The sequence below is a fragment of the Balaenoptera borealis genome (assembly GCF_965194805.1).
Source record: "Balaenoptera borealis genome assembly, chromosome: 7".
Taxonomy (NCBI): Eukaryota; Metazoa; Chordata; class Mammalia; order Artiodactyla; family Balaenopteridae; genus Balaenoptera; species Balaenoptera borealis.
In genome coordinates this window covers 81,897,498-81,923,053 of record NC_138864.1, presented here as the reverse complement: position 1 = coordinate 81,923,053, position 25,556 = coordinate 81,897,498, and the positions used below count along the sequence as shown (strand labels likewise).

The 25,556-nt window shown below is 40.9% G+C and overlaps 1 protein-coding gene across 5 annotated transcripts in view; it reads right to left on the bottom strand.

The window, feature by feature from the left end:
- CREB5 (cAMP responsive element binding protein 5) overlaps nt 1–25,556 on the bottom strand; it is a 409,001-nt gene that overhangs the window by 366,733 nt on the left and 16,712 nt on the right. Inside the window, exon 1 of one of the 5 annotated variants that reach the window (XM_082397964.1) lies at nt 17,055–25,549. The exons of the other annotated variants lie outside the window; for them this stretch is intronic. Within the exon in view, the coding sequence (XP_082254090.1) occupies nt 17,055–17,129 (75 nt within the window). The 5' untranslated portion in view covers nt 17,130–25,549. Of the gene's footprint in view, nt 1–17,054; nt 25,550–25,556 lie in introns of those variants that run through there. 5 annotated transcript variants of the gene reach the window in all.

The following is a 25,556-nucleotide window of genomic DNA, read 5'->3' as shown; positions in this document are numbered from 1 at the left end:
AGCTTCTGTTCATCATCTGATTAAGAGAACTGAAGGTGAAAGAAGTACTGTCGTAATGTATTGGGTTGGCCAAAAAGTTCGTTCAGGTTTTTCCATAAGATGTTACAGAAAAACCCGAACGAACTTTCTGGCCAACCCAATACATTAGAAGGGTGATCAGATGACACTGCACAGTTAAAAGGCAGCCCCATTTGAGGACAAGTGAGGTGGTATGCGGAAGCCACTATAAGGTCATCCCTCCAGCATCCACTACAGAAAGGGATGTGGAGGTGGGTACCAGTACACACAACCCTCCATGGCTGACCAGCCCTATGTTAAAACACATTCCATTACAATTAGCCGAATCTTCCACGTGATGAAGATACTGTTGAGATGGCATACCAGCTCTTTTACATTGCAAAACAACACTGGCATACTGGCATCTCAGTCCTTTAGAAAGGAATTTTAGGTGCTTAATAGCATACCACAGGAATAATGTTCACTCCAGTGGGATGTGGGGGCCTGAGACACAGACACAGAGAAGCAAGCGTCATAGTAATAAGGGGAGGGTGGAGCCACAGGTAGACCAATCAGACAGACCATGATATAAACTGGTCCAGCTTACTAAGCTCAGGTGGTGGTGTGGTATGCACAGATGCTGTGAGGTGGCAGTGGGAGGCAGCATGGCCAACACAGGTGAGGAGGGAAACTGGAAGACAGAAGTCCTGGGAGAAGACTGAGAACTGCTGATAGATGGCAGAGAGGCAGGGACTCAGATGCTGGCACCTGTCATCACAGGTGCCTCAGGAGCCCACATTCAGGCTGATCTGATGTCCCAGAAAGCAGTGGCTGGGCCACTTTAGCTACAAATACACAGCTTAGGAGAAAAGTGATGAGGGAACCTGCACAGCAATAAGAATTGGAAGAGAGTCTCTTTCAGATAACAACTAGCCTGGACTGCATCCTCTCCCAGCAAAAAGCTTTACAAAACCTCCCTCATCCCTGCAAGGTGAAGAAGGCAGCATTTTAATTTACAGAGATTTTCTTTTGCTTTACGCCAACTGCACTGGAGGAAACTTGTACTTCTAGCAATTTCGTGGGTGATGACATAGTAAATGGCACCAGGAATAGCTAGAGCAGTGGCTGGTAGCAGGACAGGCCCTAGCCTGAGGTTATTCTGAAAATTGTTGGGTGCTTCATTTTGTTTTTTTACCGTGACTGGAAGGGTGCTATGAGCATTTATTTAGTGGGTAGGGGTCAGGGATACCAATCATCCTGTAATAGACAAGACACTCCTGCTGAACAGATACTTGCCCTGCACCCGCCCTCCCCCAGAGCACAAATGCCATTCATGTAGAAGAAAAATATACTTAAAATTATCTGAGAAACTCACTCAATTTTCTATGTATAAACAAAATGCATTTTTGCTTGAGTTTAATATATGCCGAAGTTTTTTTTTAGAAAGGCAATCCGGAAAGAGAAAATTGTATTTGGTTTAATTCAGAACTTTAATGAAAGTTGTTTGCCATTTGAGAACATCAGAGTTGCCAACACAAGGCAATACATTAGTCTCATTCCCGTATTCTCTGGGAAATCCTACAACAAGGTGCGAGGACTTGACCCTTCATTAAGCCCTCCAGTGGCATGGCACCTGGCAGGTGCCTACTGAAATACTGTGCTGATTTCTCCATTTGCCCCACCCCACCTTGATCCATTCTCTGCCTTTCTCTGTCCTTTCTGCATCAGGAGGCTGAGCCCTGGGGACTGCATCCCCCAGGCTCCCTGACCCTCTGGCTTCTCTCATTCAGCCAATGAGAGGCAGCGGCAGGAGATCCCAGGGTGAGAGGTGGAAGAGACTGGGGTATTCACTCCCCACCTCCCTCCTTCCTAACCCTAAGGGTGAGGGTATGGTTGCCTCCCACCTTCCAGCTCCAGCTCTAGTGGGGCTCCTGCAGGCCTAGGGGTGGTAAGAGCTTCCAGCTGTCCCTGGTCTCTGGGTCCCTTACTCTCTTCAGTTGGTTCCCTTAACCCCGAACCTCACATTCATTCAAGTCTTTTCAGTTTAAAAAAAGCTCTTGTTTAATTGTGTTCTTTCCTGTCAGGATCTTGATTGATGTAAATACATATTATTTTATTAAAATTACCTTTCTTTTATTTCTCTATTATATTATATTTAGGGCATTTTTGGTAATCATGTGTCTGGGTAGGTTTTTTAACTATAAGATTCACTGCAAGATTATAACAGTTTATTATAAAATATCTGTCATAAAGAGGGATCATTTTATCCGATGAGGCTAGAGATGATGAGGACATGGAAATGGGGAAACATAACTTTGAGTAACTAGAGACAAAGAGCTGAGGTTGTGGAGTGATGTTAACATCCATGATAGAAAGAAATCACCAGTCCAAGATGGGCTGGAGTGGCTCAGAGATGGACTGACAGGTGAGGCAGGAAAAGCAGAGGGGAGGAGTCGGGACCTATTTCCTTGCCAAGAGGAGCTGGCAGCTAATGCCAGAACATGCAGCAGTGACACCTACACACAACTTGCAATTGCTATAAATGTATGTCTGTTCTATACGTATACACTTTAAAATACATGATCTGTTTGGGAAACCCTATGGAAGTTAGTCAAGAACGTGAGCTCAGGGATCCTCACAAAACCCATCAGCGTTTTTAAAAGTAAGCCAACTGTACTGTATATAAACCCAACCCATATTTACATTCAAGTTCCCAGGACCCAGGACAGAAAGACCAGGTTAGCAACACTCTCTGGAAAGTGAGCATCCCGAATAGGGATGCTCCTGTAGGAATGCCATACTTCTGTGCACACACAACCTTGATCTTCCTTGTCCCATCTCACTGTATATCCACAGCACACATACATACACATACACATCATGCCACCTCTAGGTAGATTCAGATACACTCCTTGTAAGCTATAGCCTCACAACCAGCTTCACCTAAGACTCATTTTCCGGGGGGCGGGAGGGGGGAATACGCACGCGCGCGCGCACACACACACACACACACACACACACACACACACACGGCAGAAGGACAGAATGGCATCCCAGGAAAGTGGCTGGAATCTAGATCAACTGTAAAAGACCAGAACAGCCTGGGCCCTGCTTGTTATGCCCAAACCACAGAAAGGCTTACAGAAAGCCGAATACAGATGGTGTTAACTTTAGGTCTGAGGAATGTTAGATGTCAGCAACAATATAGATAAGCTTCTTTCCAATAATGATATTTCCCTTGGGATAGGGATTCCCCATCAGGGACCCTCCCAATCATACTCTTATTTCTGCTCTCCCACACCCACTCCACACACACACACCACAGACCCCTACAGTTTTCTAGATTATAACTAGTGCTAGGGTACTTGTGAAGCATATTAGAAGATTTTTTTTTTTTGCCCAAATCACTACTTCATCATCAGCAACTTCTAACACCCCATCACATCAAAAAGAAAATTACTGTTTCAAAAGGACTTACGAGGAAGCAACCTATACGCCCATTGACAGATGAATGGATAAAGGAGATGTGGTGTATATATACAACGGAATATTACTCAGCCGTAAAAAAGAATGAAATAATGCCATATGCAGCAACATGGACGGACCTAGAGATTATCATACTAAGTGAAGTAAGTCAGACAGAGAAAGACAAATATACGCTATCACTTATACGAATCTAAAAAAATGAACAAGTGAACTTATTTACAAAACAGAAACAGACTCACAGACATAGAAAACAAACTTATGATTACCAAAGGGAAAAGGAGGGGAGGGAAAAATTAGGAGTTTGGGATTAACAGATACATGCTACTATATATAGGACTTACTGTATAGCACAGGGAACTATATTCAGTATCTTGCAATAACCTATAATGGAAAAGAATCTGAAAAAAGAATATATATATATATATATATATATAAAAACTGAATTTCTTTGCTGTACACCTGGAACTAAGGCATTATAAATCAACTATACTTCAATAAAAAATTAAAAATCGTTTTAAAAGAACCATTTAGAGTGGGAAAAAAAGGACTTATGAACTGCAGAGAACATATTTATAACCCATCTTCAACATTTTGCCAAGACTTGAGACAAATCTAGAGAGCCAGTTTTCATCTCCTGCTACCCCACATTGTCTTCTCCCATTCAAGGTCCATAGAGAGAGAGAAAGGGATACAAAGCCAGGATGAGGTGAAGCATCTGGCCCAACAGATTCAGCTCCTGTGGCAATCCATTATCTGGGGAAAATTATGGTTTAACATCAACCATTTGAGTTGCTGCAAATACTTTTTTCTAAATCTATGTTGGCTGTTTCCTAATTGCATATTTTCTTCAGCATGAGAAATTGCATGCTTGGTAAATTATCTATTTCAATATTCCACATAATATACAAATCAAGTATCAGAATGGTAATTTAGAACAGCAGGTATCACACTTTCAAACTGGGATAATTTTTGAGATTTTCCAGGCTCTTCCTTAAGTAGCTGTTTCTAGTGATGTATTATATAAAGCCCTCAGATACCCACTAATTGATTTAAAACCCAGTTTAGGCATATTATAAACACCCTTGGGCTTTCTATTATCTTGGTCCAACAGAAAGCATCAGAATCATTATTATCAATCACAACAGGATCCATCAAACAAACAGCATTTATTATACTGACATCCTCCTTTGGGAAGAAAAGGCCAAAAATAAATAAATAGACAAAGAAAATTAAACTCATCAGCAATATCAATTGATTCTCCAAAATAACTTCTCCTATTATTATAGGGCACGTATGATTTCATTCTAGTTGTCCAAAAGAAGGCCAAAGAATCAATCTCATCATTGACTGAGCACACCTCATAGAGCACATCTTCAAATTCTGAGTTTCTAAGTCTAAGAAAACTCAATAGTATTTGACTCTGTTTCACTGTGAAGTGAAGTGTGGGATGGAGCCAGAAGAAAGAAGTAGGGAAAAAATTGGAGGAAAGCCTGACAGGGACCTTCTCAGGAGAAACTGACTGTTATCAACCTTGGTCAAATGATTTTCAACAAACAACGAAACATTACAAAAAAGCCAATCATGACCTTGATGTCAGGAATATTCCTCTTTGACAGGCCCTCACGTTATGACATTAAGTTCCCTAGAGAAAATCGTAATACATTATTTGGCCAAGCAACAAACAGAAATTGCATAGTCTCAATATGTAAATGCTATCTGTTGGTTTTCAACTTTCAGAGTTAACCAAAGCACAGAAGCCACGACTGTGGTTGCAAGACAGAACGGAATAGAAAATCACCTGAACAAGGTGAAAGTAACTTGGAGCTGACAAAAGGTGGAGTGTGGAAGGGAGTGGGGTAAGGAATGAGTCCTCAAAGGGCTCAGAGCTCCATTGTAGGAAACTGGCTGAAAGTTGACAGAACACAAAGTGAAGGTGCAAGTTACAATTTAAAGGTACAGTTGACCAAGAGGAGTAGAAGTAGTAATGGAACACTGAGAGAAGGCAGCGGGTAGAGAAGAAGCAGTGCAACGGAGCTAAATCCCCATTTTCAAACAATAGATGCTGTAAAAATATGATAAAGAAAGAAACATAGATGTAAGTGTATTATTTAGAGTTTGGCAGTCACTTCCAGAAAAAACAAAAACAGAACCAGGTAGAAAAAATCACCTCTGGTGAGCGGCCCGGGGAAAGGATGGTTTTTCAACTTGAGTTTTTTTGCGTGTGACTTACTTTGCTTCCGTAGGCACATATGACAAGCGAGAGAAGGAGCAGAAACTTAGCCAGGAGGAAGAGCAGGAAAACTCCATTTTTAAAAAGGTAAGAGTGTTTGCCAAATGCTTAAGAATTGGTTAAGAAGCCAGAGTTTCGCTTCTACCTCAGTCAAGGATAGGTATGTGAGCGGAGAACAGAAGGAATCCTGAAGAAGGAATCACAAGGCCTGAGTCCCAGCCGTGGCTCTGCTCCTAGCACTGTGACCAGAAGCAAGTTATTTGAGCCCCCCACCATCCTGGGCCTCAGTTTCCCACATCTGTAAAATGGAAAGGTTAGACTGAATCATCCTGAATGCTGCCTGCTCACAGGGCCCATGTAACTGGGTTTGCATCCAAATCCTGAAAAGAGAACCAAATAATTATGAAAGTAGCACTTCACATGTTGGTAGTTGGGTTTTGTTTGGTTTTTGTTTTCAAGATTTGAGTGTAAATGCAGTGATACGCCCTACTAGTTTACCATTCCTGCCCCCCCGCCCCAAACCCCACTCCAGATCTGTCAACCCCTCAGGCCCTATAGGATTCAGGGCTTGCATGTTCTGGAAGTCACAGCCAGTGACCAGTCAAGCCATCCAAAGAATTTAGCAGGTTAAAGGCCCACTTCAATATCTGAAAAGTCCCCCAGAGGGCACACGAAGATGGTGGCAAAATCCCACAGCTAAACCCACTAGCTCCATATCACTAACACTGAGGGTTCCTGAGTCCAGAGGGAAGTGTAGTTTAGAGAATGAAGGTCCTTGGGGTCAGGGATCTTGTCAGAGCCGAATGAACTCTGACGTGTCCAACAGTAAATTAAGATCTAAAAAAAAAAATTGAAAGCAATATAAATGAAACCACACATACACGTCCCCTACCCGCCCAAAAACGTTCAGTCACTGAAGTGGTTTCTTCCTGGTTCTTGTCTCTTTCTTTAGTAGATTCTGACCTTTATAAACATTGCTCCAAGTCAAAAGAAGAAGCCAGTGGGAAGAAGAGAAGGCCTGAGGTGTACCTGAGGTTGGCAAGGAATCTGGGACAGTTATGTAATCAGAAGCCACCCTTTGGAAATGCTGGGGAAACTAAAAGACCCTTGAGTCATCAACTTCTTTATCTAGCTCTCCTAGCTGTGAAGCCACTGACCACCTCCACCTCTGCCACAAACACACACAGCCACCCACTACCTTCCCCCAGCAGGTGTATGTGTGGGCTCCACGTCCCAGTGACATGCTGAGTGAACATCCTCTGGTACTGCTTTCTCACCACCACCAACATGGCTAAGGATCACTGAGCTTGCGCTCAACTCAAGCAAATGACTACATGAAGGGACAAACACCCTAAGACATGGAGTTGGTTGGTCCACATTTCTCCCTTTGTAGGTTTGTAGTGACTGAAAGAACAAACACATATGAAGAGAACCTTCAGAGTTAAACTCCCTCTGGAAAAGCCTTATCTTCCTTTCTTGGGATTGGCCCCAGTGAAACACACCACGGTAACCTGTCAGATATGAAAGGGAAGACTTGTTGAAGAAGGATTATGGAAAAAGGAACTAGCATTTGTTGAGCACTTACTATTTACTATATTTCAAAAGACAGATACGTGCCTACGTGCCCGGCACTGGGCTTATAAGTAATGATTGCTGACATTCACGGAGCACCTTCCAAGCCCTGGGCTACGTGTGATAGCCTATTTAGTTCTCACAAGAGCTCTCTGATGCAGGTGCTGTCATGACTGCCACTTTCCAGGTGAGAGGTTAGTAACTTGCCCAAAGTCACAGAGCTAACAAGGGACAGAGACAAGACTCAAGCCCAGCCCGTCAGACTCTACTTGTCCAGCCCAGTGGGAGTATGAAATGACCTTGCCTTTGAGGAGCTCATGCTTCAGCAGAGGAGCTACTTCAGCACACTCTCTGGCACGTAGTAGGCACTCAATAAATGACTCTGTTTGAACCCAATGGCACCTTTATGAAGTGGGTAAGACGACTGCTATTTTATAATAAAGGATTGTGTGCAGAGATATCACCCAGCAGTTAAGAGACAGAGCCAGGGCTTCCCTGGTGGCGCAGTGGTTCAGAGTCTGCCTGCCAATGCAGGGGACACGGGTTCGAGCCCTGGTCTGGGAAGATCCCACATGCCACAGAGCAACTGGGCCTGTGAGCCACAACTACTGAGCCTGCGCGTCTGGAGCCTGTGCTCCACAACAGGAGAGGCCGCGATAGTGAGAGGCCCGCGCACCGCGATGAAGAGTGGCCCCCACTTGCCACAACTAGAGAAAGCCCTCGCACAGAAACGAAGACCCAACACAGCCAAAAATAAATAATAAATAAATTAAAAAAAAAAAAAAAAAAAAAGAGACAGAGCCAGGACCAAGACCCAAAACCATCTAGTTCTTTCGTGCTCTCTGCTCTCAGAGAGAGGCGTGATGAAGACTTCACACCCTAGCATACAAGGAACATTTGGTTCATATTTTCACTGGTGTCATATTTTGGAAGCTGCCAGCAGTCACATTATCCTGCCAAGTCAGCCCCAAATGCTCCAGTGTGCGTACAGCTTCCTGGAGCTGGGGGGTGGGGCAGGGGACCCAAAACAAACAGATCAACCAAAAACAACAACAAGGAAACTGGGGGTGGAACCATCAAAAGGAACAAAGGGGGAGGGGGAGAGGGTCTGCACTGAAGGTTCCTTTGGAGCCACATGTGTTCAGGGGCATCTTGCATGGTTCCCTCAAGGAAAGGCACTCTGGCTGCTCTAAGGGCTTCCTGGGGGGAGGGGTGGGGAAGGAGCAGAACCAAGTAATTAGGAAAGTAACACATCACACATTGTTGGGTTTTTGTCTGGTTTTGTTTGTTGAGGTTGTTTTGCAACTGCCATGAACAGACCTTGGATATTCGGAGCAAAGCAGCAAACATTTCCTCCTCACCCCATCAAGTATATTCAGAGAATATTAGCTCCTGAGGCCCACTTTCATTCTTAAGTAAAACTTGGTTCCAAAGATTCTTATTTTCTTCTTCCACTTGACTTTGCTGCTGAGGTGCACAAAGTAATTTCCTCTTTCTGCAAGCCTAGTCTACAGATATACAGAGGCTGTCCGAAGAGAGAATCCATTTGCAAGATAAGTGGCTCTAGGATCATCTGCTCTGAAGGAGGCCTGGCTCCATCACAGAGAGTTTGTGTATAAACTTTCTTTCTTAACTTTTAAGATTAGGAAGCAACCCTTGACGGTGAGGGCCTCACAAGGAAGAGTCATGGCCCCATTCTGCTGAGATTTTGGGGTGGCAGAGTTCTCTCCAAAATTCCTTCCTTCAAATTCTTCACTAATTAGATTTTCTCTGGCATCAAAGGGAGTGAAACAAGCTCAGGAAACAGGGCCAATAGCTTCAGGTGCTGAGAAGTAAGCCAGCAGGAGAGGATTTCTCACTGTGTTACGCTAATCCATGAACACAGTGGCGGGCCTAAATGAGCATCAAGGCAGGCTTCTTTCTCTCATTTTTTCTTAAGGTACAGTTTCCCCTCTGATGGAGAGATGCCAGGGGAAGAATGTCTCCCCTGAAGTCTCTTGGTTGAAAGGGGCAAAGGTTGACCAGTTCAGTTTCGCTTTGTTTCTTCACCACAGTGCAAAGCTAGATACCAGCCCTCTTCATTAATCCGTGTCCACCGTTATTCTTTTCCTAGGAAAACTGGCAAACTAGCTCTCTCAGGGGAGCCTGTGCTGACAGAGGAGAGAAATTACAGCCTGGGACACCTTCCCATGGGGTGGAGGAGACATCTTTGTTTGCAAAGGATGCTTCTGGTCAGATCATTGCCAAGACTTTTTTCTTCTCCCCAGATTCCAACTTCATAATCACTTAATATTTCCCCATAGATTGATTCAGGCACATGGCAAGAAGAATCCCACAAGCTAGCATGGGCACTACCAAAACCTTGACTTCATTTCATGGCATCGTTATACAAATATAAAATAACGCTGATTAACCGGGGGAGGGAGCAACAGGGGAAAAAGAACCTTCTGAATTTTGTACAGAGACCAAATTATTCCAAGTTCCAAAACTAAATTTTCCATAACAAAATTATTCACATTTAACTTTCTAATCACCTAGCACCGCTGTCTTCCATGTGCTGCTAAATATGACCTCTGACTTCTCTCAGGCACTGCCAATACCATGCCCCCGTCTCAGGCAACCCTGCTGCGTCTGGGTATCTAGGGCTGGGTCAAGCTGCAGAGGGAGAAGCTGATGGCAGGAGAAGCATGTGTCCCAAAGGGTCATTATCATCTTAAGTTAATTACTGTTTTATATCATTGCTCATTAGGATGGGAGGCACGATGGATAATGACTGAGGAGGTGAGGGGTAAGTGGGCCAGCGAACAAGTTAATGGCTTAGAGCCTATGTTGGCTGCCCCCTCCTCTACTGTTTGGCGGTGTGACCTTAACACATACAGGTGCCCAATAAATACTTCTGGTATGAATGAATGACTAAACCTCTCTCAGCCCAGATTCCTTGTCTGTAAAATGGAGATAATTGTTGGGAGACAACTCTCCATAAGTCTCTTGCCATTATGTATGTCTTAGAAGCAGAGGCACTGATGGTTGGTACTTTTCCAACATGTTTGTAGAGCAAACAGTAAGACAGATGTAGTGTGTCCATCTGGAGCACAGGGCAGGTTTGCTTACCGTCCAGTATAATAAAGATAATGTCTGTTTCTGGAGCAAAGGTCAGGCAAAGTTTCTTACCACAGTATTAAAAGAGATGGATCTCTAAGCTTGGGGTCAGCTCCTCAGCCATAACATAAACCCACACAGGCCAGTGCACATCACCCTGGTAGGACCTGGGGGCCAAGGGAAACTGATGCAAAGATGAAAGTGATGCTGCTTGCTGGCTGTCAATAGTAACTTTATTTCTGACCCAGGAGTTTCATAACTTTTTCCAGCATCCATGAAACTGGCAGGCTTGTTTGCTAGCTTGCAAGTAGGGTAAAATCCCAGATCTTCACAGCGCTTGACAATAACAGTCTCTACCTCATAGAGCTGTTGTGAGGATTAAAGGCAATGAGCAGATAATGAGCTCTGTAGTGTCTGGTCCAAAGTAGGTATTCAATTAAAATTAGCTTCTCTGCTATCGATGTAATGAATGATCTTTTAATATGTACATAATCAAACAGCATAATATTATATATGCATTCACTCTATTCAATAAGAGAATGTAATAGAAAATGTAAGTGATCTTAACCACATGGAGAGACTTAGTTATAACTCAAGATAAACTTTGATATTGAGTCAACATGACAGTGATTAATATGGCTTCAATCATATACTATACAACTTAATGGTTAAAACTCATAAAGGGCTAGATTTACATTCTAGCTCTCCCACAAACTATAAGACCTTGGGTAAATAATGTAAAGGAGTTTTACCTTCCAAAATGTAGAAACTTAAAGTATCTACTCTTTACCAAATAATATGAGGATTAAACAAGATAGTAACTTGTAAGATGTCTAACATAGCACGTGGCACATGATCAACACTGACTAAAGGCTGAGTATCTATTATTTTATTCAAAGAATAATAATATCAAGAAAAGAGATGTGATTCTATTTGTGGAGCTATTTGTGTTTTCTAAAGTATTTTCATATGAGCTCTTTTAATCCTCTCAGTAATTCTGGGAGGTAGACAAGACAAAGATGGCCCGACTTTACAGATGGGAAAACTGAAGCGAAGGGAGGTAAAGTGACTTTCCCAAGATCAAAGATCTAGCAGATGGCAGGCATTTTAATTTTTTAGACTTTCTTTCAATGTGCACAGCCACCAGAGATTATCAAAAGGTAAAGATCTCTCTATACTTTTGAGGAACAGAGCTCACACTTTACCAGGAGTTGAAGAATGCATTTGGCCCAGCTTAACAGCTTTATGGGCTTAGAGCTTTCAACCAAATGCAAACTTTTGGTGTGTGTGCGTTTAGGTTTTGCCAAGAGTAGATGGCTTTCTATTTTTAAAAAGGAAAGGGAAAGAACACTAGAAGATATTTAAATCAAGCTCTAAAGTCTTCTTGAACATCAAATAAACTTGTAGAATACAACATTTTGATGAGTTAAGTATAAATGAATCAAAAACATATGGACGAAATTTCCCTTGAAATACACAAAGGTCTGAAAATTACGAGGGAAAATGCATTGATAAAATATGTTTGGGATTTTATTGTAACCAAAACATTTACAAAACCATTACACATCCAGATTCACCCAACCTCACTGTGTTCTTCTTAATGGCCCAGGCCAGCCTCCTTAGACCTCCCCAATAACAGGCTGCCAAATATTTCCTCTCTTGCCAAAAAATCACTGGACTCCAAACCACCCCACAGCAAGTTTTGGATCCTGTCTTGTGTGCGGTTGATGAAACACCTTCAGCCCAAATGGTGTGAATTCCAATTCTCCTGTATTTTGAATTATCAGCCTTGATGAAATGGCTCTGTGCACCCATCATATTGAAAGCCTTATTATACCAATTTCCGCCTAAACGGTTTTATAAGTGGCTATTAAATTAAGCTTCCAACCTGTAATCCTAAAGCTAGTAAACCATCAGGTTACTCTCCAGGCTTGTAAAATTAGCTAAAGATGAATTTAAAAGCCAGGGCAGGGGCTGGCACAGAGGAATAGGACTACAGTATATCATGCAACTATGGGCACCACTGCAGTGGCTTCTAGCAAGCTGGCAATAAGCATGTGATATTAACTGAAGCCCTTAATTTAAGGAAATGAGATCAACCAACTAGTAATTAACAAATTATTCTTAAACAGACTTTGCTTAAAAATTAAGTCGAACTACCATTTTTCTATAACTCGTCAGGAAAACGCTGACTGGTACTTCAAGCAAACACAACTTAAGCAGATGGTGAGCTCTCACAGAGCACCAAACCTATACTTAAATAAATCAATGTTGTCAGACTCTAGTGCTACATGGCTACTCAGCAGAATTCATGGGCATCTTTGCAGGATTTGGAAATGATTTACTGTCACGTGAAGATGACAGCTGAAAGCTCTAAGTTTTCCTGCTGGAATGTTCTACACCCCTGAGACAGGTAAAGTCTACTGGAAGGAAGTGTTTTTCAACTGATATCCCAGAAATATGTCATAGAAGGAAAGAGGATCTGACCCATCTGAGTACAGACAAGTGCTTCCGTGTTTGTTCATTCACTCATTCATTCTCTCATTGAAGAAATAAATCTACTAAGTGTTTACCTGGTGGCAGGCAAGTTGCCAGGCCCTGGGCCCAAAAAACTGAATGATACTCAAATTACTCACAAATCACAAAGGCACAGAAAGACCAAAATAATAATGCAACTTGCTGAATTCTATTACTAGACTGCTTTAGAAAGCACTTTGGGAATCCTAAGAATGAAAGAGGTTACTCCATTTGAGGGATTTAGGAACACCTTCAACTTTGTACGTGCATCTTAGAGGAGGGGCAGTATGGCATGGGGGTTGAGAGTATAGGTCCAGAAATGATGGGCTGTACAGGTTCAAATCCTGGCTCCACCACTTATTGGCTATGTGACTTTGGGAAGTTTACTTAACCTCTCTGGGCCAGGTTCCTCCTCTGCAAAATGATACTGATAATGGCAACCACCTCACTGTAAAGATTAAATGAGTGCCTGGTACATAATAAGTGCTGTTATCTTAGCCAGATTATTATAGGAACTTATTCAACAAAGATTGAGCAGAAAAAATATTACAGTTAGCAGAACAGCATGTGTAAAGGCAATGGTTAATGAAAGGTCGGGTAGTTGCAAGTATGATGAAAAATTCAGTGTAGCAGGTTCATAATGTATGTGTGGAGATGAATCAGGTATAGATTAGGGTCATATTGTCAATGACTTTATACACAAAGCCAAAGAGGTTAGATTTTATTCCCATGGGCAGTTGAGACCCAACAGGGGTTTGATAGAGTTGGCTTTGGTGTTCCAGATCATTCTGCCTGCAATGTGGGGCCTGGGCTAAAGGGTTGTGTGCGTATGGTCCACATGTGATATGGAGACAAAGCATCATATAAAGAGTCTGGTTTTGTTTGTTTGTTTGTTTTTATCACAAGTAGAACTGTCTGTGGTCAAGGGTGACAAAGGAGACATTGCTCTCTTTGGTTGCTTACCAAGGAAAACTGTGGGACACACCCAAAGTACAGCTATTCCCACATACTTACCCTACCCTCTTTTGGGGGTATCTAAATTTGCTTCTTCCCTCACCCCACAACATGTCAGACCTGGATTTCAAAACTTGCTGTTGGGAGTACATTGGCAACATGTCAGTTTTATTAGTTTTAATGGTGTTCACAAATCACAGAGCGTTAGAAGTAGAAAGGAATTTATGGCAATTGCTAAATCCAATTGCTCCCCACTTGGGGGTCTCTGGATTCCTAAGCAGTCTGTGAAAGTAATAACAGAGTTCAGTTCACTTTGCAGTATTTCCAAAAGCTTAACATATATTTAAACATTTAATGATTCACAAAAAAAGCTCTCACAAGCCAAGTAAAATGTCAGCTTTACTTCTGGCTGGAAACTTTTTGATTCAGTGTGGTAACATCAGTCAGCTCATGATTATCACAGTTTATGATTTACAATTATGAACGCCTTCAGCTTTAAAGAAAACGAATTAATTAATACTTACCGAGTAGAAAAAAATCTTTCAAATATAAAAGTAAGAAAAAACAAAGAGGGCCTTTATGGTGTAAAGCTGGGAATCAGTGATCTCTAGTCTACCCTCAGCTGCCCTCTCCCAACACCCCCTTAAACAATAACTTGCTGATTGAGTCCACACCCTCTTTCCCATCCCACCTCCTGCCCACTTTTAGAGTGCAAAACATACTCTTTAGTGTGACTGTCTATTGGAGGTGAAAATACAAATCAACATGTTGGGGGCTATCGAAACGTTAAAGGAAACCCTGAACTTCAGCTCTCAGGAAATGAATGAGTTAAGCAATATCTACTCTTGGATGAAATTCTATTATATAACAGTAAATGTGTCTCTAGATAGTAAGGGCTTTAGGCAGGATTCTTGTGCTTTGTCTCTTGCACACTCTACCCAGTAAACACTTAAGGCACTGTATAAATGATGCATCACCATGCATCCCAACCACAAATGGCTCCTGAATAAAAGCCTTTTTGGATAACTGGGAAATATCACACAGGGATGAATGCCAGTGTTTGTAAATGCACTCTGAGCCTGAAAGTTACCAGATTCTAATCTCACAAATGTCTATATTCTCTTTTCTGTTCCAGAACAGATTTAGGACTATAATTCCAAAAACAATCATACAAAGAATACTGCGCATGTTAATCATCGAGTGACTGCATTTAAGAAGTGGGATGATATTACACTGCTTATAGTTAACAGGATTGTATCTTTAAACACAACTATTAATATTATGACTACTAATAACAGCACTTGCAATTCCATTTAGTTAGGTTATAGTACCAACTGCACCTTAAGTTTCACGTTGTTACATGAAGTAAGCTGTGCTTTTATTGTACTTCTTGAAATCAATGACCACTTAAAATTAGGATTCTGTAGGGACTCAGTAAAATATTTGGTGACAGAACTAGAAAGCATTTTGTATTGGTGGAAGGTGATGGAAGGAAGACCTATGGATTGAAGACATCAGTGGTATTTTCGTCATACAGATAGCTTTCTCTGAAGAAGATGGAATGGTGGTCTCTCTTGGCAAGCTTTACAGACCTTTCCTTGTGCTCCCAACACTGTATACAGTATGAGGAAAGGAAGCACCCACAACAGAGAGTGAATGCTGGCTTTGCCACTTATTAGCTACATGATCTTGGGTAAACTTTTCAGTCTCTCTGAACTTCAGTTTCCTCATCAGAATAGAGATAATAATACCTACTAAATAAAACAACGTAAGTAAAGTATTTAACACAGTGCCTAGCATATAGTAGGCATTAATCAAATTAATTGATTAATCACAAACAGTAGTAAGAAGTCTTTAGCCATGCCCCTAAGAATCCTTTCAACTGATCATGCAAGCGGCACCTTTTGAGTAAGAGCTGAGACCTCTGAGGGATGCTGTCACTGAATCAGTGACATCAGACAAAATCATGACTGAATTGCACCAAACCAAAGACCTTCTGACACTTGCTGTCCTTCTAAAAGTGGGGGAAAGACAATTAGGGCCAGTTCATCATTTGCTCTAACATAACCTTTGAATAACCTCACCAGCGTAGTATGAAATTACACTCAGGGACTTTCATATAGCAGAATAAATGCAGCCTGTTCTCCCAGATTCCATCAGCTTGGTAACATATCCTTAAATCTCACAGTCAAATGCTGCAAAAGGCTAGGCTGGTCCCATTTATCAGAGGCAATGATTAGTTCAAGGAGAATCTGAGAGAATCCCAGAGTCTTTCTTCTACTTTGGAACCTAATCCTAAAATTCAACATTTGATTATTTCCTAGAAGAAACCTGCAATGGAAACTCCACTGGGTAGGGAAAAATGATAATTGCACCTAAGCACAGGCAAATAATTGGCTATCAGGAGTCTCAGACTCTGTACTTGGCATATTTAAGATAATATAATTCAAGTCTGAAGGGGAACTGAATGGTTTTCAATTTTGCTACCCCTCCAGAAATCCATCTTTTCAGATGTTCTTGCTACCCGCAACCAAGGGAATAATACATAGATGAGTAATAAACTGGTGCTGTTCTGTGCCCACTCCCCAGGCCACAGAAAGAACAAAAACAAAACAAAAAACCACCCTCTGCTGTTCTCTAGCAAACACACAGGGAAGCTAAACACAAGCCGACAGATTGTTTGTAGTGGGGCTGAGGTCTCAGATATGTTTCAGAAACATCAGAAAACATGGGTGACGAAAGGCCATATGCGCAAATGCACACACAACGGACACAGGCTACAAAATAAGACCTCTGCAGCTTGAGAAGCAAGGGCACGAAGCATTGATTTTCACTGGAGAGGGCATATCAGGTTACAGGAATGCACACATTTAATTTTTATGAGACTGAAGGCTCACAGAAACAACAAAAAAATTCCCACTTTGCGACACACTAATGTAGCCAGTAAGGGCAACTTTAAAATAAAACAAAGGGAAAGGCTTAATTGTGTTATCAAAAGGCCTTTGAAAATAAACTGTAATGCCACAAGCCACTCAGACATGTTCTGTGACACATTTAGTCTCCTGGCAAGAGAAATGCTGGACCCAGGTCACATCCGCAAATCCTCTTTTTTATATAAATAAGTATAGATGGGATTACTCACCCCTTTCTGCTTTCTCTAAAGAATAGTTTTCGTTTTCTAGGCAAATCAAAGACTCACCAATCTTCCAGCTCTCAGCCCCAACCCAAGAAGAGAAAGTAAGCAAGGCAGAAATGTGGTTTCATACCAGAGCATCTTCTTCCAGCCAAATGTAATTTACAGCGGAGTGTCTAGTTCATCTGTCACACGAGAATTACATACCCTCGCCATTTACCCTGAAAATAAATATGCGCTCCTCATTCAGGTAAATGAGATCGTTTCAGAAACAAACTGACTCCCCCACTGAAACTTGCCTTCTGCAAAGAAAATAAATGTTTGAGATGTTTCTCCTGATGAAGACGATGCCACTGACACTTAAATTTAAGAGGCTCGTTGTATGGCCCTTGTTCATATGAAGGCCAGACCACGAGAAGCTAGAGGCCACGAGAGCCGGAAACATCTGATAATAACTATGCTAAATCAACTCTTAGCTCTTATCAGCATGCAAAATCTCCCAGGCAAAAATGGAGGGGAAGAGGTCAAAACACACATCTCCACTGACAATCATACATCTGGGAAAAAAAACAACCTTACAAAATGACACTGAATTTTTACTAGCCCACACAAAGCTCTTAACCATCGAGTTCCTTTCACTTGAACTTCACAACAGCCTTGTAAATTAGAGAAGGTATCATTTTCCCATTTAGAGACTGGGAAACTGAGGCGGCATGCAGTTACCTAAGTGTCCAAAAACTCACAGCTGGTTATAGGTTGAGTCAGGGTGAAAAAAGCCAGGTGGCCTAAGTGATAATTCCAGCATTCATTCAATCCCTCTGCTTTTAGAGGAATTACAACGCATGGTCTCTACTCTTAAGGTGCACATGACCTAATTAGAAAAATAAGACGCTCACACACTAAATCAAACAATGCCATTGAAGAAAAATCACCAATGCTATGCATAAACCCTTTTCACTCTTTTCAACTCAGAGCCATATTAATTTTCTGAATTTATGGAATTAACAAAAAGGTTCTTAATCAGTCAACACACATTTTCGAACTTAAAACCGCACAGTAAAAGTCAGGGCCACTGGTCAGAACATGTCCCATTTGTTAAATTATTTACGCCCACATGACTCTCCTATTGAATATCTAGGTAAACTATAATAGTCTTAGGTATAATTATTTACCAGTGACCAGATTTTATGGTTCACCTTGAAGGAAAAAGAAGTTAACGTGGTTTAAAAACCAACAGTCTCAAATATTTAGCTATTTTTATTAGTGAGTTACAATGATCTGTGGAGATATAAAACTTTATAATTTAAAAAATTTTCAACTTTATAATTTTTTTGGCATTTCCTCTTCTTGGAACTTCAAAATTTCTAAATATTTTCAACAGACTTTCAAATTTCTACATTTTAAAGAATTCACTTAGCATGGGGTAAAATAAACATAAGGAAGCCAAGAAACTATTAATACTAGGCAACAAAGTCTCCACAAACAACTGAATCTGGGTGTTGAATTTGGGGCATTTGATTGAAATTCCATAGAAGGAATGAAGAATTAATGATCTAATAGTTGTAATAATTAGTCATTATATTTTCAGAGGCTCTAAGAAGAATTAATTAGAGCATACCTTTGAGGTATTATTATCTCCATTATAAAACGAGGAGCGGAGATGGAGCCGGGATGAACCAGTTGCCTCTGGCCACAGGCAGAAAAAGCAGCGAGCGGGCTGTCGGATACCTGAAATTCCTGAGCCCCACGGCCTCCTAACTAAGCCTGCTCACTCTGAGCTGGCATCAGGAAGTTCATTCTTTACATGACATAAACAAGTAGCCATCTTTTTTCTTTCGTTGACTATTCCTCTCTCTAGAGCTACTGACTCCCTTCAGTTCTCCCATGTGATTCTTTTCAGATTTGGTTTCCTTGGCAAGCTGCCACCTAAAAGTGTAGTTGAATAAAGTGAGATAAGTAGAAGTCTGGATCTTGAAAAAAATTTTATTACAGGAGAAGGAAAAGGGAAACAGGCAGAAAAATATAAGGAAGATTCATGTAACTGAACCAATAGCAAGAAGTGACATTATTCTAAAAGTAAACTGTGTTTATATATTTACAGGCTCAGATATAAACCACTATATCAGGAACTAAGAACCACAAAAAATATATTTAAACCTTTTTATATGATAGAAGTCTATGGTTATATTTATGCCTCTCAATTTTTAAGATAAAGAGTGCATACCCTTGCCATATTAAAAAATGTAAATTTCAATAAGCGAAACATTAATAATACTCTAAAAGAAAAATGGGGACTTTCCCGGCAGTCCAGTCATTAGGACTTCGCCTTCCAATGCAGGGGGTGAGGGTTCGATCCCTGGTCGGGAAGCTAAGATCCCACATGCCTCGCAGCCCGAAAACCAAAACATAAAACAGAAGCAATATTGTAACAAATTCAATAAAGACGTTAAAAATGGTCCACATCAAAAAAAACTTTATAAAATGGCCAAATGGCATAGACAGACATGAACAGACAATTGACAAACTGCCAGTAAATAAATGGATATAACGTTCAACGTCCCTTTTAATCAAATAAAAGCAAATTAAAACAATTTTGACCTAACAAATTGGCAAATATCTCTCTTTTAGTGACTACCTAAATCCTGGTTAGAGGTCAAGTTTGATAGGCACTCGGCATAGCCTTGGTGATGATGAGGCAATTGGTACAGGCTGTTTGAAAGCAATTTAATAAAATGTATCAAAATCCATTTGTTAGATTAATTTCTTTGGAAAAATGAGAGATGTAGATGAAGAGTTATGTGAAAGAAGGGTCATCAAAAATTATGCATTACCAAGGAAAAATTCAAAATGGACTAAGCATCTAATAATAAGCAGAATGGCTTAAGTAAATTATGACAAACAGAAGATTACACAGTCATTAAAATCATATTTTCAAAAAATACATCATGAACTTGTGGAAATGATCACAAAATAATGTTAAACAGAAAACAAATCCAAACACAAAACTGCAAATACTCTATGAATTATAGCTACACGATATGGATGGATAGACATAGATTATATGAAGGATATACATCAAAATCACCAACAGTGATTATCTTTGGTTAGAATTTTCTTCTTTACATGTTTCTGTATTTTCTGAGTTTTTTTCTTAAATCAGAAAACAGTACATTTATCTCTAAAATTCAAAAAAAAAAAAAAAAAAGCCAAGTAAGAGAATCCTTGAACTTCAGATTTAACTGACACTTTTTCACCACTTTTGTTCAAGCCAGCTAAAATTCATCTTGACTCAGAAAGGTACACACCAGCAAGTAGATTTTAGCATTAGGATTGGCCGATTTCCAGTGTTAAAACTTTGGAACTTTCCTTTCCTAGTTACCCCTGCAGGAAAAAGAGATGCCCTATTGTTCCTCTTCGGGGTATTTTTCTCACAAGGTCAGCTTCAGAGGGAATTTGGAGGAAAGAGAATTTACCAAGACCACTATTTTAAATGGTGTGCTCTAATTTTACAAGCCCAGATGACACTGCCAAGCTGCCTCAGTGCCTGCCGGCTTAGAAAAGAGCTCCAGGACTACATACAGGCACCAGCCATAAATGACACAACCGAAAAATGATTGCGGCTTGTTTGAGAAAATATGCACAGAACATGCCAAAAAGACTCCTACACTGGATGTTTTTCTGAATGAATTTCTTGTAAGTCCTGTCACGTGAAACTAATGTAATACTAGGAATCCCTATGATACGAGGACCTCATTCTAAATGCATCTACCACATTGCTTTTGCCATTGGCTGGTCGAAATATACAACACTTCACCTCTGTGTTAAATGAAATGCCTAATTCAAACATCCTATTATAAAGTTTCAGTGCTTCTTTTATCTTTGCCCAAGCATGGCTTTAGTTAATAGATTTCAGAATCTTTCTTTGAAAAACAGCTCAATGCAATAACAAATGCAATTAAAATCACATACACAGAAAAAATTATTGCTGCTTTCAGTCACCCCAAAACCTGCAATGGCTCTCCACTGCATTTAGATTGAAATCTAAACTCCTAACCTGGCTTAATACACCTCACCTCCAGCGTCATCTTGTAGCATTTAATCCCTTGCCCACTACACTCTGGACATACTGGTCTTTTTTGCTTTTTCTCAACCCTGGCAAACTCATTCCCATAGCACTAGGTCTCCTCTGTATCTTAAGAGAATATTCTTTCCTATAACCTCCAAATGATTAGACCAGCTTGTTTTCAGGTCGGGGTTAAAAGTAATCAAGTGAACAATGGAAACAACCTAAATATCCATCAACAGATGAATGGATAAAGAAGATGTGGTATATATATATACAATGGACTACTATTCAGCCATAAAAAAAAAGAATGAAATAGTGCCATTTGCAGGTACATGGATGGACCTAGAGACTATCATACTATGTGAAGTAAGTCAGACTGAGAAAGACAAATATTATATGATATCACTTATATGTGGACTCTAAAGTATGACATGAATGAACTTAACTACAAAACAGAAACAGACTCACAGACATAGAGAAGAGACTTGTGGTTGCCAAGTAGGAGGGAGAGTGGGGGAGGGATGGATTGGGAGTCTGGGACTAGCAGATACAAACTATTTTTATAGCATGGATAAACAGCAAGGTCCTACTGTACAGCACAGGGAGCAATATTCAATATCCTGTGATAAACCATAATGGAAAAAAATATGAAAAAGAATGTATATATGTGTAACTGCATCACTTTGTTGTCCAGCAGAAATTAACACATTGTAAATGAACTGTACTTCAATAAAATTAATTTTTTTTTAAAAGTAATCAAGTGAACACGTGACTTAACAATCCTGTGAAATGGCAAATTAAAATTAACATATTTTTAATTTGGTATTCTTGCTTAGGAAAGACTGACCTTTGTTTACCTCCAATATTTAGAAGGTACCTTTCAAATGCTTTCCTGAAAAATACAGAGGTTATAAATGTCCAAGCATGAGCCAAAGGCAGAAACAAAAGAATGAACCAGGATTCTTTATTGGCCACAATTCAAAATCTAGAAGTTTCCAACATCAACCTCCCTTGTCTGTCCTAATTATTGTGTCTTAAGGAAGTGATGGTGCTTATTTCCCTTATTTCTTTCATTTCAAAAAGTGTAACATTATTAATGCCATAACTACAGCATCAACTCATAGCATTATTTACAAGTACTGCTATATCGGACAGTCTTTGAGATGTCTCCTAATTATCCCAATCTTATGGTACACATGTGTGTAATCTCCTCCCCTGAATACCGGCTGGGCCTACTGACTTGTTTCTAACAAATAGAATATGGCAAATGCAGGAATTCCCTGGAGGTCCAGTGGTTAGGAATCAGTGCTTTCACTGCCAGGGGCCTGGGTTCAATCCCTGCTCGGGGAACTAAGGTCCCACAAGCTGCATGGCACAGCCAAAAATAAATAAATAAATAAACATTAAAAAAAAGAGGGGCTTCCGTGGTGGCGCAGTGGTTGAGAATCTGCCTGCCAATGCAGGGGACACGGGTTCGAGCCCTGGTCTGGGAGGATCCCACATGCCGCGGAGCGGCTGGGCCCGTGAGCCACAATTGCTGACCCTGCGCGTCTGGAGCCTGTGTTCCACAACGAGAGGCCGTGATGGTGAGAGGCCCGCGCACTGCGATGAAGAGTGGCCCCCGCTTGCCACAACTAGAGAAGGCCCTTGCACAGAAATGAAGACCCAACACAGCCATAAATAAAATAAATAAATAAATAAATAAAAATTAAAAAAAAAAAAAAAGAATATGGCAAATTTAATGGGATATTGTGTCTGAAGTTAAACTACCAAAAGGACTGTGATTTCCATCTCTCACTTTCTCCCTCTTAGAACCTTGCTTACTCTTACCCTGCCAACAGCCATACAAAAAAGCTTGCATGTGGAACTTGAGGCCTACAACAGCCACGTGAGTTTAGAAGTAGATCCTCCCTTAGTTGAGGCTCAGGATGACTGCAGCCCTGGCCAACATCTTGATTACAGCCTTGTGAGACCCTGAGCCAGAAGACCCAGCTAAGCCACAGCCAGATTCCTGACCCACAGAAACTCTGACTTAATAAATATATGTTGGGAGGGGCTAATTTGGTACACAGCAATAGCTAACTAATACAACTCTTTACAATCCAAACTATATACTTGGCATTTTCTTTTCTTACCATTAGGATTGTAATGAAAGGAAGTTTAGCTCCCCAAATTATAAGGATAAAATCAGGTTGCATGGGGATATAGGATATTCAGAACTAGAAATAATTAATCAGGATTTATTCTCAAAGGGAATAACAACTATATTTGGTACATCAATCATAATAGCCACTCATAACATATATAGCATTTTAAAATCCAGCTGGTGTTTTCACATTCAGGGGCATTTACTACTCTTGAAAAGTTTATGAAGTAGGTATGATTATGATCTCTACCTTACAGATAAGGAGACTGAGACTCAGTAGATTTTATGACTTCCACGAAGGCAAGGACCTTCTCTAGCTTGTTCACCACTCTTCCCCAATGTCTAGCACTCAACATATATTTATTGAGTGGGTCTCTCCCACAACAATGTTCTCTATAAAGACGGTGACTTTTTTCATGAAGTTCTCCAATTGACATATATCAATCAATCAATCTACCAATCAGTTTCTACATATACCTGTGTCACACACCAGTATCGACTCAAGGAACCAGTATCTGTGTTTCCCAAACAACACAGCCTCCTCTGAAAGCTTCACTCTAGCTTTAAAGACAGTAAAGAGAGAAATCTCTAATTTAATCCTGTTTTTCATACAGTTCGACAACACCAAAAACAGAGACTCAAAGCAAACAACCCTTTCTCGATAAATCAGACCTCTTCCCTCACATATCATTTCCTATAATCTTCCAGGATGAGGCTGGAGACAACGGACCTTTCCAAGAGCCACCAAAGAAGGTCATCAGCCAACCCAGACCCCCATCATCCCCCCACAACACTCCCACCCCTCCCCCACCATGCCTGGCCTCTGTCCCCTGATAAACATGGTGAGTAGGAAGTGATAGGTCTTGTCAAAGGTCATGATAAAATAATCTCAGGCGATGCCAGATAGAGGATTCCATAGAAATGCAACAAAACTGCTGACAAGGAAACAGGAGGTGGGGGGATTTTGATTGGGAGGTTTATATAAGCCTTAAATTCCTTTTCTTTTCAAAGTTTCACAGTCAAGTGATCCATTTAGTCTTCAACCACAGTCCAGCCTCTACTCACTGTTACCTAATAAAAAAGTGTTTGTTCACAAGAAACACATGGAGCCATGAAATAATAAATTAGTCTACGTTTTAAGAAGATAAGAAAATCATTAGGTACGATTACCCTTGGAACTATACTATATGATTATAAAACGGAGGAACTGCAACATATCACATATAAGGTAATAAATTAATATCAGTCATACACTCATTTAGCAAATATTGAAGAAGTATCTGCAATGTGCCAGCACTAGATGTTGGAAAAATGGTGATGAACCAATCATGCATGACCCCTGACATTTCAGAATTTAGATTCTAGTGGGACATATGTATTTTAAAGTTTTAAAAATTAAAAATCACTTAAAGGAATATACATTTGAAAACAGTAAATGAATGAAGGAAAAGTTCAGGGTAGCTTGAGAATTTAATAGGGGGACCGAATTTAGAGTAGGGAACCAGGGGAAAGTAGCAGTTATCCAGGCTTAATGGTCTAGGCAGAGGGCACAGCATATGCAAAGACCCTGCAGCTGACAAAGGCTTGGTGCTTTCAAGCACCTGAAATTCCACTGTGACTGGGGCTGTGTGTTGTGAGATGAGGCTGGCCTAGATGATGCCAAAGACTGTGATCTTGCCTCTGTAGCCCAAAACCCTTCCCTGAGTGGCAGCATCCCACTGTCTACTGGAAACCTCCTCACACATAACATGCCCAAAATCAAGTTCTTTGTCTTTCCCCCCAAACCTTCCACATCCCATCTCAGTTGATGGCAACTCTATCCTCCCAGTGTCTCAGGTCAAAAACCTTAGCACCCTCCCTGACTTCTTGCTTATCCCCACACTCAATCTGTCAGCAAATCATTTCAGCCTTTACCTTCAAAATTAGCCAAACTCCTTCTCAAAATCATCTAGTCCAAGCCGCCATGGTCTCTTCCTCCACACAGGTCTCCCCATTGCCCACCTACCCCCTATACAGTCTGTTCTTCAACCATAACAATGGAGGTCTTTAGAAGTGATGAATTCTCTTCTCAAAACTCTCCAGTGGCTTCCTTTATTGCTGAGATTAATATCCAATGTTCATAGCATGGTCTGTAAGTCCCTACGTGATCTGGCCACCCACCTCCTTACTGTCGCCATCCCTGCTTTCACACTAGGGCCTTAGTATGAGCAGCTCCCTTTGCCCGAAATCTCTTTCTCCAGATCTCCGCAGGAATTGCTCCCTCACTTCAAAAGCTCTCTACTTGTAAGTCACCTTCTCAGAAAGGCATCCCCTGACTACTCCATCTGGAAAGATGAAAGAGCACACTGTATCCACT